Genomic DNA, 12,682 nt, shown 5'->3' with positions numbered 1-12,682 from the left:
CATACAGGGTAATCAATTAAACACACAAGGATTAGATAATTGTGTGAGCACTGATAAGTCAGGGTTGCTTACAAGTCTCAAAACCTTGCCCTGTATCCTCTCCTTAGGAAATGATATGATCCCAACCAAGTCACTGCTTTATCTATGAAATTGTAATAACGATATTGGATTGTATGACGTGCAACTGAGTAAACGATGTATGTGAATATAGCAAATGTGTGGTGATCTCTCCACAAGAGAGGTTAGTGTTTTAACTATACTATCTCAAATGCTATCAAATCTATAACTATCATTAGCTATCAGAGAACTTTAAGACAGCTGAAGTGTTACAATTTTGGGAAAACAACAGTATTTATACATAATTACTTTTGTCCTGAGCCATGCTTGAATCCCAGAAGGGAACCATTGTCATCAAAGTCTGAATCTGGGTTTTCATCGATGTCCAGCTCGTGGCTAAACAAACAAAAGGTAAAACAGTGATAAACTATTATATCTAGAGGCCACCAGTTAATGAAAATATCAAAAGGTACACAGAGTCAATCTACACACACTTTCTAATCACAACAGTCAACCACAGCTCCAGCTCACAAATCCACGAAGACAGGAAAGAGTACTTTAATCAGATTTTCCAAATAAGATAACGTACCCAGCAGTATTTGGAACACAGCAAAAAGCACTCAGATCCTAAACTTTGTCAAGTAACTCTCTCTACTCTTGAACATGGCACAAATACAGATCTCTCCATTTGCCTTTGGAAAAACACCTGTAAAAACTACAGCCTTCAACTAAGCTCCTAGAATGTTACCTTTAGAAGTTTTCCTCAAAAACAAAGAAAACATTTGAGAAGTATTAATCCAACCAAAAAATTAAAAAAAAAATATGAAGAATAAGGTTGTGATACAAGTGTGTTATCAAGTAACCCATGATCACTGATCTAATGGGGATACCTCCCAGTGACCCCTATGACGTACGTGACAGTACTAAGAGAAAATGGTGAGAAATAATTCTTACAAATTAAATTAAGCTCACTGAACATTTATGGTGGACCTACTACGTTCCAGAAATGTAAGAACACACAGAGTCTCTGCTTCTGGGCACTTAAGGAGGAATTAACATGCACTGCAAACCATGTAGAAGGAACACAATGGAGGCATGCTTTTATGAAAGTACTAGGTTACTGGGCCCCCAAAGTTTGCATATTATTTTTTCTAGAAGCTGTATGTAACATAAAAGTCATATGTGGAACACTTCACATCCTGTCACAGGAATAAAATGTTTTTAGCTAACATCGAAGTTCTGCAACATCCGTCCTTTCCTTGTATCTTACAGAATTAGCATTTGACTCTATCCAACCTACGTTACTTGTCACTTTAATTTTACATATCAATAGTATACTAGAAGAGCACTGCCTCCAGAAGAGTTGGTCTGGGCATCAGCCTTGGAACTGCCATTGTTTTGCTATGTAACTCTGGGCAAAAGCACTTACCCTCATTTTGTCTTAATATTCTCACGTACAGACTAAGAGCATTAGATACTTGAGATCTTTTAGCATAAAATTCTGTGATACCATATACTTAGATTTTTGAAGAAAAAATCAGAACGTCCTTGAGAGAAACCATATCTACGGACACATTATTAAAAGCTGTCACCTACTGACACTACCATCAGATATATTACATGCTAGTTCTAGTCTTCCTAACGATCTCATAAAAAAAGCATTGGTTCCATTTTATAGACAAGAAACTGTGGGATTTGACCGTGTTCCAAGGCTAGTACGTCTCACCTTTTCTCCTTTTCTCCAGGACTAACAGTAAGTACTGTAATACAACAAATGCTTATAGCCACCCCCTCATGGACACAAGTGCTTCTGCTACCCCACTGTGGAGAGGGAGGTAATGTGTTACTTGCCTCCTCTTGAGTTTGCTTGGCTTATGTTCAGGTGGATCTTCTTCACTCTCGTCTCCATCATTACCGTTGGAGTGTGGTCTTTCTCTGATTGCGTTTGCTTCGGAAGAGTCCTGTGAATCTAAAGAGGCAGAGATATTGCAGTGGAGTTCTCTGCTTGGTTTGACAATTCCTCTGCCTTTTGCAAAGGCGATCAAATACTTTACTGGCTTTCTTGCAATGAACTGTATGCGCATGTCAGGCACAGCGCCAGATCGAATCGACCTATTTTGTGTATCCACATGCAGAGTCTGAGCGTAAAATTGTAGCTATGCCTATCTATTAAAGTTTCCATGATCTAACTACTTAGAAAGCAAACGAAAACTTTTTCCTCCTAACTGTTCAAATCTACATAAATTAATCCACAGTTACTTTTGTGAAAGCTTTCTAATCACACACACTAACAGCTATCACATTTGACTGAATTTTAACTTACATGACTCTGAATACAGTGTTTTCAGAAAAATGATTTCTCCTTATTAAGAAGCAAATACATTGGTCTCTAATATAGCCCTTAAATTGACAATGGAAGTAACAGAAAGGTAAGCACCATCATTTAAAAAGAATGCTTTTAAACTTGTGGCTGCTCTGACTGAGGCACCTGTCTTTGTTCTGTATTTCTTCAGACTGGCACAAAGTGAGTAGGGGGAACTAGAAATGGAGAGTTGTCTGTAGTGTAGACAATGGGATACTCTGATTGTGTAGGCACAGACTATTGCAGGAGAATATGCAACCGCAAACAATAGAAAACCTTTATGCTTACATAGAAAACATGCAACATATACCTTGTGTTGTGATCTCAAGGGAGGATCCAAAACAAAACCTCGAATTCTCAGATTGATCCTGATGGCACTCACCCCAGGACTAATTAAAGAAATGGCCAATTACACACATAATTAAGGGAAAAGGTAACAAAAATGGCCAATCTATGCATGCAAACTACGAAATAGACCACAGAAGGCAGAGACTATGAGGTTTACTATGCTTCACAAAGGGAACAAACAGGAAGGGAGGATGGTCAAAGAAGTAACATGAAGTAGTAAGACAGTGGCCAATACATGGGCCAATACACAGATTTCTAGTTTTATGGTCAAAATCAGCACAGAAAGTAATCGAGAGAGCAGAGAGGAGTGTCAAAAGACTAACATAATCACATTAAAAAAAGGATGAAAATAACACCAAAATAGAAAAGAATGATAATACTGAGGTAAGCTCCATTGGGAGAGCACAGAGAAAAAAGAAATAAAAAAGTAGGTAGGGTCCTTTAGGAACTCTCTCTAAAGGGAACTCTCAGCTAGATGAAAATCAGCAATCCAAGGAACAAAGCAAACCCAATTGTTAAATAAAAGGCCAAAACCTTTTGCTTCGTATAGGAATGAGGCCGAGAAGAAAGTCCTCTATTACAAACCAGACTTGTCTGGCACCAAACATCAAGGATAAAACATAGGCCAAACATAAAAATTTCTTCCTCTCTCATTTTCCTGGTGCCATCAGTTAGAACCCTTTTCCCTAGCAAGAGCATTCTTAATAACCACCTCTGACTTAACATACCTCTCACTGGCTTTCTTTCATCCTTTCTTTAGTTCTTTAGACATCAATTTGCATGACAGGTTTTGTTTTGTTATGTTTTCAATCACTTAGGCTGGAGTCAACTAAGTTCTTTATCCTGGATATTTAACGAGGATCCTGAGGTCAACTCTTCTAGATAGAAATTACTATCATGCCCTGTTGAGATTTCCTACAGAGCAAGACTTCATTGGTTCCAAAATAAATTTCCAGATATAACTTAGAGTACGATTTGCCTGACATCCATTGTGTACTCTGAACCATTCTCTAATATGCCTCCTATACATACATTTGCCTCACAGAAACTTGGAAGTTCCATGTCTATTCTAAATTTCTCAAGGGAGTTCCAAGGTGTTTTTTGTTTGTTTCGTTTCTGTGTTTTATTCATTTTTGAGAGCAAGAGAGACAGAGCACAAGTGGGGGAGGGAGAGGGAGACAGAGAGGGAGACACAGTATCCGAGACAGGCTCCAGGCTCTGAGCTGTCAGCACAGAGCCCTATGCGGGGCTCAAACTCACAGACTGTAAGATCATGACCTGAGCTGAAGTCGGACGCTTAACCGACTGAGGCCACCCAGGTGCCCCAAGGGAGTTTCAAGTTTTAATTGGCCACCGAGGTACAAGTGGAAAAAATGATACTTTTGAGAACCCTTTGCAAACATTTTTCTGATTTATATGAAAGGGAAATAAACAACTTGTGATATATGGAGTAAATCATTTTATACTATAAAATGTAGTTGGCATTGTGTAAGTCTTGCATAAAGGATTAGTGTCATTTTGCTCAGTGGGTTCATTTTCCTGTTCAGTAGGATACATCTTGGCCAGTCTTACCCTGAGCTGGTCGGTTTGCGCTTCTGTTCCCAGACACGTTGCTGTCCTTGGCTCCTCCGTGACATGGTTCACTTTGGCCAGTGGCAGGGCATTCTCTGCCGCTGCCGACTTCACTTAGCAACTGACATCCATCGAAACTTACTGAAGAATCTAACCGGCTCTGTTCCACTTCCTCTGAATTCAGACTTAAGTTACTAACTCCATCAAGTATTTCATTATGCTCTTTATCACCTGAGCTAGAGCTTTCACTATCAATGGTAATAGATGAAGATGGAAAAGACGTTAAGTCTGCTTTTATGCAATTTTCATCTTTCTCGTCGTCAACTTCTATTTTAGGCCCGCAAGTATCTGTATCACAGGTTTCTGGGGCATCAAAAGTCCAACCCTGAGCTTCCCAATACTGAAATTGTTCCAAATAATACCAATAGAGTTGACTATGATGTTGTTCCCATTCCTCCTTTGTATCAGGAATGTTCCAAGGTTCAGAACACAGTGTCTGACCTGGATGTTTCTCTTGCCAGCTTTGCCATAAGAGCCCTCCTCCATATTCATTCCAATACTTTTCCCACTTCTCCGTAATTTCTAGCTTTGGGCATAATGTATTTTCAACAGGAAGGTTTTCAGTTTCAAGGTCCTTTTTGGTTTGAAGTTCACATGTTTTGGTGTTCTCATACCGTTCAACTGAAGACGGATCATCTGAAGCCAAAATGTCATCTTCTTCATAGTCTTGTCTCCAAGCTTCTCTCATGATTTCATGTAAGTACTTCTTTTGCTGTTTTTTCTTTTTCTTTTTGACTTTCACTTTATTTCTAGTATTCATAGACACCTACATAAGATAAATAACTTGAATATCAAATGCACCTCATAAAGTATAAGAGAAAGTAGAATCCAAGTCTCTTTTACCATGAAATTAAATAATAGATCCTCAAACCCTCATCCTGGGCTTTAGTTACACACACAGATTAATTTTACTCTCTATGTTTACAGGAGGAGGAAAAAATCAAACATAGACATATATCAAAACTTGCAGTTTTGGTTAACTTATAAATATGTACGTTTAAAAAGAAGTGGGGTGCTCTAATGTATGAATGTGTTAGATTTGGGATAAAATAATTCCATGTGGTATTTTATGAAGAAAACGAAGAAACAAATAAAAGTAACTTACACTTTTAAAAAATTCTTTTTTAAAAAAAAATATTTATTTACTTATTTAAAACACAAGTGGGAGAGGGGCAGAGAAAGAGACACAGAGGATCCCAAGCAGGCTCCACACCACTAGCACAGAGTCTGATGTAGGGCTCGAACTCACAAACTACAATATCATGACCTGAGCTGAAACCAAGAGTCAGACGCTTAACCGACTGAGGCACCCAGGCGCCCCTACCTACCTCAAAAGTCTTATGTGCAGATACACCACCAAACTGGAGTGGTAGTCCCATACTTCTCATGAGTTCAGCCTCAGAATCAAGTTCACTTTCATCTAGGCCTAAGCCTTTGCTGTCATGTGACTCTGCCGTGCCACCTCCCTCCTCTTCCGTTGCTTGGTCTCCTACAGACAGCATTTGTTAGCTTCATTTTAGGGAGAAGGTAGATGTAAGTTTTATCGTCCTCATTTCAAAGAGGAACCTGAGATCCAGAATCATGCAAGTGTTACCATTTTTAAGGAGTTAAAAAGACTAGTAAAAAACGGCCAACTGAGAATCAAGAGACAACTTCTAGTCTGGCTCTGCCTGCTACCAGCTGCCCATTCAAGTTACACGTACTGAGTACCTCATCTGTGCTGGGCACAGAGCCCTCTGCACCGTGCAGAGTACTGAGGATACCGGGGGGGGGGGGGGGGGGGACATGGTGGAGTAATCACAGGGAAAACACGTTTTCGCCACAGGCAGTATTACTCAACTAGATCAGTGAAGTTAAAATGATGATTTGTGGAGTTACTTTAGGAGCTAGTAATAAGAGAGGTGAAAGGCATGTCTTTAGTCGCCTGGAGGGTACTTTATTTTTATTTATTTATTTATTTTTTTTTTGAGGGTACTTTAATCGCAACTGGGATTTATATTCTGTGACTCTGGGAGAGATGATTGAATGAAAGCGTTCTGCTATTGAAAGTCTGAAATCTACTGAGCTGGAAGATTCTTTCAAACTCCTGATTCTAGGTCTTACAAAAAAACCTGTTGTATTGTAACGAAGTAAGTTTTGCTTTATACTAATATGGTTAGATAAAAAAAGCGTATCACACCATTAACAGGACAAATGCCATTCAAATGTTCCATTAGCCATTTGAAATGTGAGATAAATGTCACTTTACACATTAGCCTACTCAATTAGGGCTGAGCTGCACTCCAGCTAAATGACTGTAGGCGACAGAACGGTGAGTCTTACAAAGCAAAAATGGAGACTATAAAGAAATCTTTTGTGTACAAATCCTACTAAAACAAAGAGGGAAAAAAACATCTCTGCCTAAGTAATAAAGGGGACTCCACTTACCATTCCACTCAATGAACTTATGACAGTCCAAGAGAGAGCAAATAGGAAAAACAAATGTGCTAAGTTTTATGTTCCTTTCATAGTATGTGTTTTATTCATTGATTGATTGATTGATTTATGAAAAAGAGAGAGAGAGAGAGATAGCATGCACACACAAGCAAGTGAGAGGAGTAGAGGGAGAGGAGAGAATCCCTAGCAGGCTCCACGACGACACGGGGCTCAATCTCACAACCATGAGATCATGAGCCACCCAGGTGCCCCATGGTATGTATATTTTACGTTTAGCAGGAGCTCGGGGTGTGAAGAAACCTTATTTGTACATTACATTGAAACACAAACCAAACACTTTGTCCAGCAATCAACTGAAGAAACACTGACTCGTTCCATTATTGTGAGAGTTAAAGGACTTTTAAGGGTAACACGACACACTTTACTTGTGCTGACTTTAGCCTAGAACTCATGCTAGTTTTGCCCATATCTAGAGAAACAAAAAAGATCTGTGTGGAAAGAACAAACGCGGTCTCAAAGGGAAGTCTGAGAGAGAGCAAGATGGTTTTCGGAAACTAGATAAGGCTCAAAGTATACAACAAATTCTATTTGTTATTTGGGAAAGTGAACCCAGATGATGGGCTCTTCACTTCAGTCAGAAGACTATGGTCTTATCCTGACTTATCCTGACGCTTATCCTGAATACCTTATTTATACGATTGGTAAAGTATATAAACAAGGAGGTCATTAGACTGAGGTGGCTCTAAGGCCTTTGTTGTCAATGGAAGCAAACCAAAAACCTAAGCCAGAATCCAAGCGCTCAGATCGAAGAAAATAAAACTTAAGAACAACCAATCACAAATAGCCCGTAGGCTTCCCCAAACGAGCCCAATGCTTAAGCCATAGCCAATCAAGTAATTTCCTTGCTTTGCTTCTACACCGTCTCTATAAAAACCCCTCCTCTAACTCCTGTCGTGGAGTGGTGCTCCTATCCAGGGAGCCGGCACTGCCTGACTTGGAGAGGTGTCTGCTCGAATAAACTCTTGAAAATTTTAATATGCCTCTGTTTATCTTCCAACACAATAAAATTTTGCTGGGGGGAAAAATATGCTCTCTACTTTTCAAAGCTGCAAATTTCAGCCTGCTCTTATCTAATGGCAACAACTCAGGAAGGAACGTTACATAGAGCAAAAGAGGCTACCTCAAGTCCATAGAGGAGCTAGCAGGAAAAGAAAAGATGTGCTTTGAAAAGGATTCTAGAACCATGTCATAATAAAAAATAAGGACTATAATTACTGGTTGTCATTTATAATATTTTATGCAACAAATCAACATGGCATTATAACAAATTATATTTAAAATCAATACAGTATTATAGTTACTTTGAGTGAAAAGGGACCATATGGTTTTATACTGTATTACCTGCATTGTCACCATTGCCTTTGACATAGTAGCCTTTTAATCCCAAATTGCACAATTTTCGATCTCTGCAAAGCAAATTAAACAGTCAAAAATGAAATAAATTATAAATCTGGGAAAAAAATTCAAGGCAGCATAGATTTAAAATGTTAAGGAACAGAAAAGCAATCTGCTAATATATCTTCCTCATCTGTAATACAGAGGAAAGAACACATATCTCACGAGGTTATTACGAGGATAGTCCATCTAGGACAGGGAATATATACCACATAGGAATCATTTATAATTACAACTACTAATTAGTATAATTAAAGGGTAGTTCTGGCATTGTGGGAAGAATTGATCTTATAATACATAAACAAGAAAGTGTTCTCTAAACTTGCTGTAAGAAGTGAGCATAAAAGTGGAAAGATCTAGGGGCGCTGGGTGGCTCAGTCTGTCAAGAGTCCAACTTCGGCTCAGGTCAGGATTTCATGGTTCGTGGGTGTGATCCCCACATCGGGTTCTGTGCTGCTAGCTTAGAGCCTGGAGACTGTTTAGGATTCTTGTGTGTCTCTCTCTCTGCCCTCCCCCCACTCATGCTTGGTCTCTTGCTGTCTCTCAAAAATAAACATGTAAAAAAAAGGTGGAAAGATTTACCTTACACACACATAAATCCACATGTAGACCCTACTCCATTTGCAAATCAGCCAAGTTATTATTGCTTAGTAGACAAGATAGTCACAGTCCAAGCAAAGGTTGTTTTGGGGACTAACATACAATGAAGTTCTTATTTAGATATTTTATCAAACTGATACAGAAATCAAAACAAAACATTCAGTCTCAACAATTTTTAATTGAATAATTATTTAAGTAAGCTCGGTGCCTAATGTGGGGCTCAAACTCATGACCCCAAGATCAAGAGTTGCATGCTCCCCCAGCTGAGCCAGCCAATACCCTAGTCTCGACAATTTTTAACAACAGTGAATGATTCAACTTTTCTTTACATACCTACTTCAAGAGTTGTTTTCTATCTGCTAAGATCAGAGATTACTTAACACAAATAAACTTGACAGGACACTTTGAAAAAGGAGAAAATTGTGCCATTTTCTTCCTACCATTAAACTGAGCTGTAACAAACTCCATCAGAACTGCCAGAATAAAGCCACCTGCAAGTAATACCTGATACTATTTTTCCAGTGTAACCACAATGAATTCAACCAAATAAAATTTTTGTATACTTGATATATTTCACTATCCTCCTGTTTATTTTTTGATACTTTATAAAAGATAAAGTGATGACTCACAGTAGGACAGCAAACATGCCAGGGGATGCAGTGCAAATGTGCTCTGGCACAATGCCCACTGGCCCCCAAGAACACTGGACAATGGAGAGGGCTCTGGGGGTGGGGGAGAGCAACAGCTACACAGAGGGCATCAACGGCGTGCCTGTCAGCACCTGAGGATACGGGGCACTAGGTGCCAGATGGAGGAAAAGGCTAGTAAGATTGCAAGACTGGTTACACTGAGCAAATAAGTAAATGCACTGAGGATAACGATAGCCAAGATATTCCTACACACCTACATGTATTTATGCACGTATGTAAAATGCAGATACACCCTGCCTAATTCTATCTGCTGAGAGAGCATAGGGGAAATGAAAACCCAAGAGCAGGGAACACAACGAGCACCCAAGTCTTGGTTTCTGAACACTCCACTCCGCTAAAAGGAACCAAGGTACCTTCAGAAATGGCAGTTCCAGGTTGAAACATGGACTATAAAAGATTATGCTTGGGTCACCTTCTGTGCCAGAAGGTTAGGAGGAGGTCTAACAATGCCAGGGACACATCAAAATGATATACAAGCCACCTCAGGAGGCCCCCACCAGCTAAAGCTGAGACAATATGAACATCAAAATAAATGACAGTAATAAAATATAACTTATCAATAAACGAACAATCCAGAGTTCACGTTAATGTAAATACAGGAGTAAACAAATATGTGGAGAGAAGGGAAAGTGCTCCATACAGAATGCCAACTTATAAAAGTAGAACGATACAGGCAGAGACTCACTCTTTGGCAATCTTCAAGAGGTAGCAGATTCAGGCAACAACAGGGTATTGGTATAGCACTGGAGTACTTTCCTACAACATACTAATGAATGCAAAGGGAATCACTGTGACTTTACAGTGAAGAAAACTGGGAGACTCCAATGATTGGGCAATGGAGGTTAACGTCACCAGTGGTGGACTGATCTCCAGAAAGTCATTGCTGAAGCGATGCAGGGCCAACCACAGGATCACTTCTGTGGCATTCCTGCCAAGAAGGCACGGCCCCATCTCTGTTCCTGTTGAAATGTCAGAGAGACCCAGGTTAAGTAAGGTCAGCCTACAGAAGGAGAAGGTAAGGTCTGCACTTCTTAAAATGTTGAGGCCACGAAAGGGAGGGAAAGGGTGAAGAATTTTTCCAAAGGAGATTGACAAGTCAAAAGTAAACATAAGAGGAACTATGTGGAATTCTGGATCAGAAAGAAAAGAGAAACACTGCTGGGAAGGCTGGGGGAAATGTGAACCCTCGACAGCGGTTATGAAGGAGAATATACTTGTTTTAGGGAAACGCACAATGGAGTATTTAGGAAAGATGGGGAATCAAGTCTGCAGCTTGCTCTCAAATGGTTCAGAAAAGATGGTGTATGTGGGGCCTGGGCACGTGTCTCTGTGTCTGCAGAGGGAGAGATGGAACAAAGGCAGCTAACTATTAAGATCTGGTGAATCTGCGTAGAGGGGAATATGGTTCACGGACCCATTTTTTAAGTTTGAAATTATTTTAAAATGATTTACTATGTGGCCAACTAATCTTTGACAAACAAGGAAAGAATATCCAATGGAAAAAACAGTCTCTTCAGCAAATGGTGCTGGGAAAACTGGACGGTGACATGCAGAAGAATGAACCTGGACCACTTTCTTACACCAGACACAAAAATAAAACTTAAAATGGATGAAAGACCTGAACGTAAGACAGGCGGAAGCCAGCAAAATCCTAGAGGAGAAAACAGGCAGCAACCTCTTTGACCTCAGCTGCAGCAACTTCTTATTTGACATGTCTCCAGAGGCAAGGGAAACAAAAGAAAAATAAACTATTGGGACCTCATCAAGATAAAAAGCTTCTGCACAGTGAAGGAAACAATCAGCAAAACCAAAAGGCAACCAACGGAATGGGAGAAGATATTTGCAAATGAGATATCACAAAAAGGGTTACTATCCAAAATCTATAAAGAACTTATCAAAATCAACACCCAAAAAACAATCCAGTGAAGAAATGGGCAAAACAGACACTTTTCCAAAGAAGACATCCAGATGGCTAACAGACACATGAAAAAAATGCTCCACATCACTCATCATCAGGCAACTATCAAATCAAAATGAGATACCACTTCACACCTGTCAGACTGGCTAAAATTAACAACTCGGGCAACAACAGATGTTGGTGAGGATGCGGAGAAAGAGGATCTCTCTTGCACTGCTGGTGGGAATGCAAACTGGCGCAGCCGCTCTGGAAAACAGTATGGAGATTCCTCAAAATATTAAAAACAGAACTACCCTGTGACCCAGCAATTGCACTACTAGGTATTTATCCGAAGGATATCCAAAGGAGTGCTATTTCGAAGGGACACATGCACCCCAATGTGTACAGCAGCACTAGTGACAATAACCAAAGTATGGAAAGAGCTCAAATGTCCACCGACGGATGAATGGATAAAGATGTGGTATATATGCACAATGGAATATTACTCGGCGATCAAAAAGAATGAAATCTTGCCATCTGCAACAACGTGGATGGAACCAGTGTATTATGCTAAGCGAAATAAATCAAAGACTAATATCATATGGCTTCAGTCACATGTGGACTTTAAACAGATGAACATAAGGGAAGCAAAAATAATATAAAAACAGAGAAGAAGACTAACCATAAGAGACTCTTAAATAGAACAAACTGAGGGATGCTGGAGGGGTGTTGGGTAGGGGGCGCTAAATGGAGGAGGGGCATTAAGGAGGACACTTGTGGGGATGAGCACTGGGTGTTATATATAAGTGATGAATCACTAAATTCTATTCTTGAAATCATTATTACACTACATATTAAATACCTTGGATTTAAATTAATAATAATAAAGGTTAAAAACAAGAAAAGCATAAACTTTCTAAGAATGAATAGCATCAGATATATATAATAGGTAAATCTTAAAGAAAAAAATGATTTAAAAGAATTAAGTAATTCCTTTAAAAGAATTAAATAATTAATGTCTGTTGTTTTCATAACAAAAATCTACTACTCCATCATTTCAGCATTTTACTACATTCTATTCTAGACTATGTACATATTAACACAAAATTTTTACACAATTGTAATTATAGTGTAGATATTTTATATTCAGACGTTTATTAACGTAAGCTATTTTTTCATGTTACT

The 12,682-nt window shown here is 39.2% G+C and overlaps 1 protein-coding gene across 2 annotated transcripts in view; it reads right to left on the bottom strand.

The window, feature by feature from the left end:
* TGS1 (trimethylguanosine synthase 1) overlaps positions 1–12,682 on the bottom strand; it is a 43,204-nt gene that overhangs the window by 27,279 nt on the left and 3,243 nt on the right. For both annotated transcript variants that reach the window (XM_058699604.1, XM_058699605.1), the window contains exons 2-6: positions 8,237–8,301; positions 5,728–5,888; positions 4,340–5,165; positions 1,909–2,026; positions 367–453 (exon numbers count right to left, since the gene is read on the bottom strand). In XM_058699604.1, the coding sequence (XP_058555587.1) occupies positions 367–453; positions 1,909–2,026; positions 4,340–5,165; positions 5,728–5,888; positions 8,237–8,301 (1,257 nt within the window). The remainder of the gene's footprint in view (positions 1–366; positions 454–1,908; positions 2,027–4,339; positions 5,166–5,727; positions 5,889–8,236; positions 8,302–12,682) is intronic.

This window comes from Neofelis nebulosa, chromosome 14 (assembly GCF_028018385.1).
Source record: "Neofelis nebulosa isolate mNeoNeb1 chromosome 14, mNeoNeb1.pri, whole genome shotgun sequence".
NCBI lineage: Eukaryota > Metazoa > Chordata > Mammalia > Carnivora > Felidae > Neofelis > Neofelis nebulosa.
This window is presented reverse-complemented; position numbering and strand designations above follow the sequence as displayed.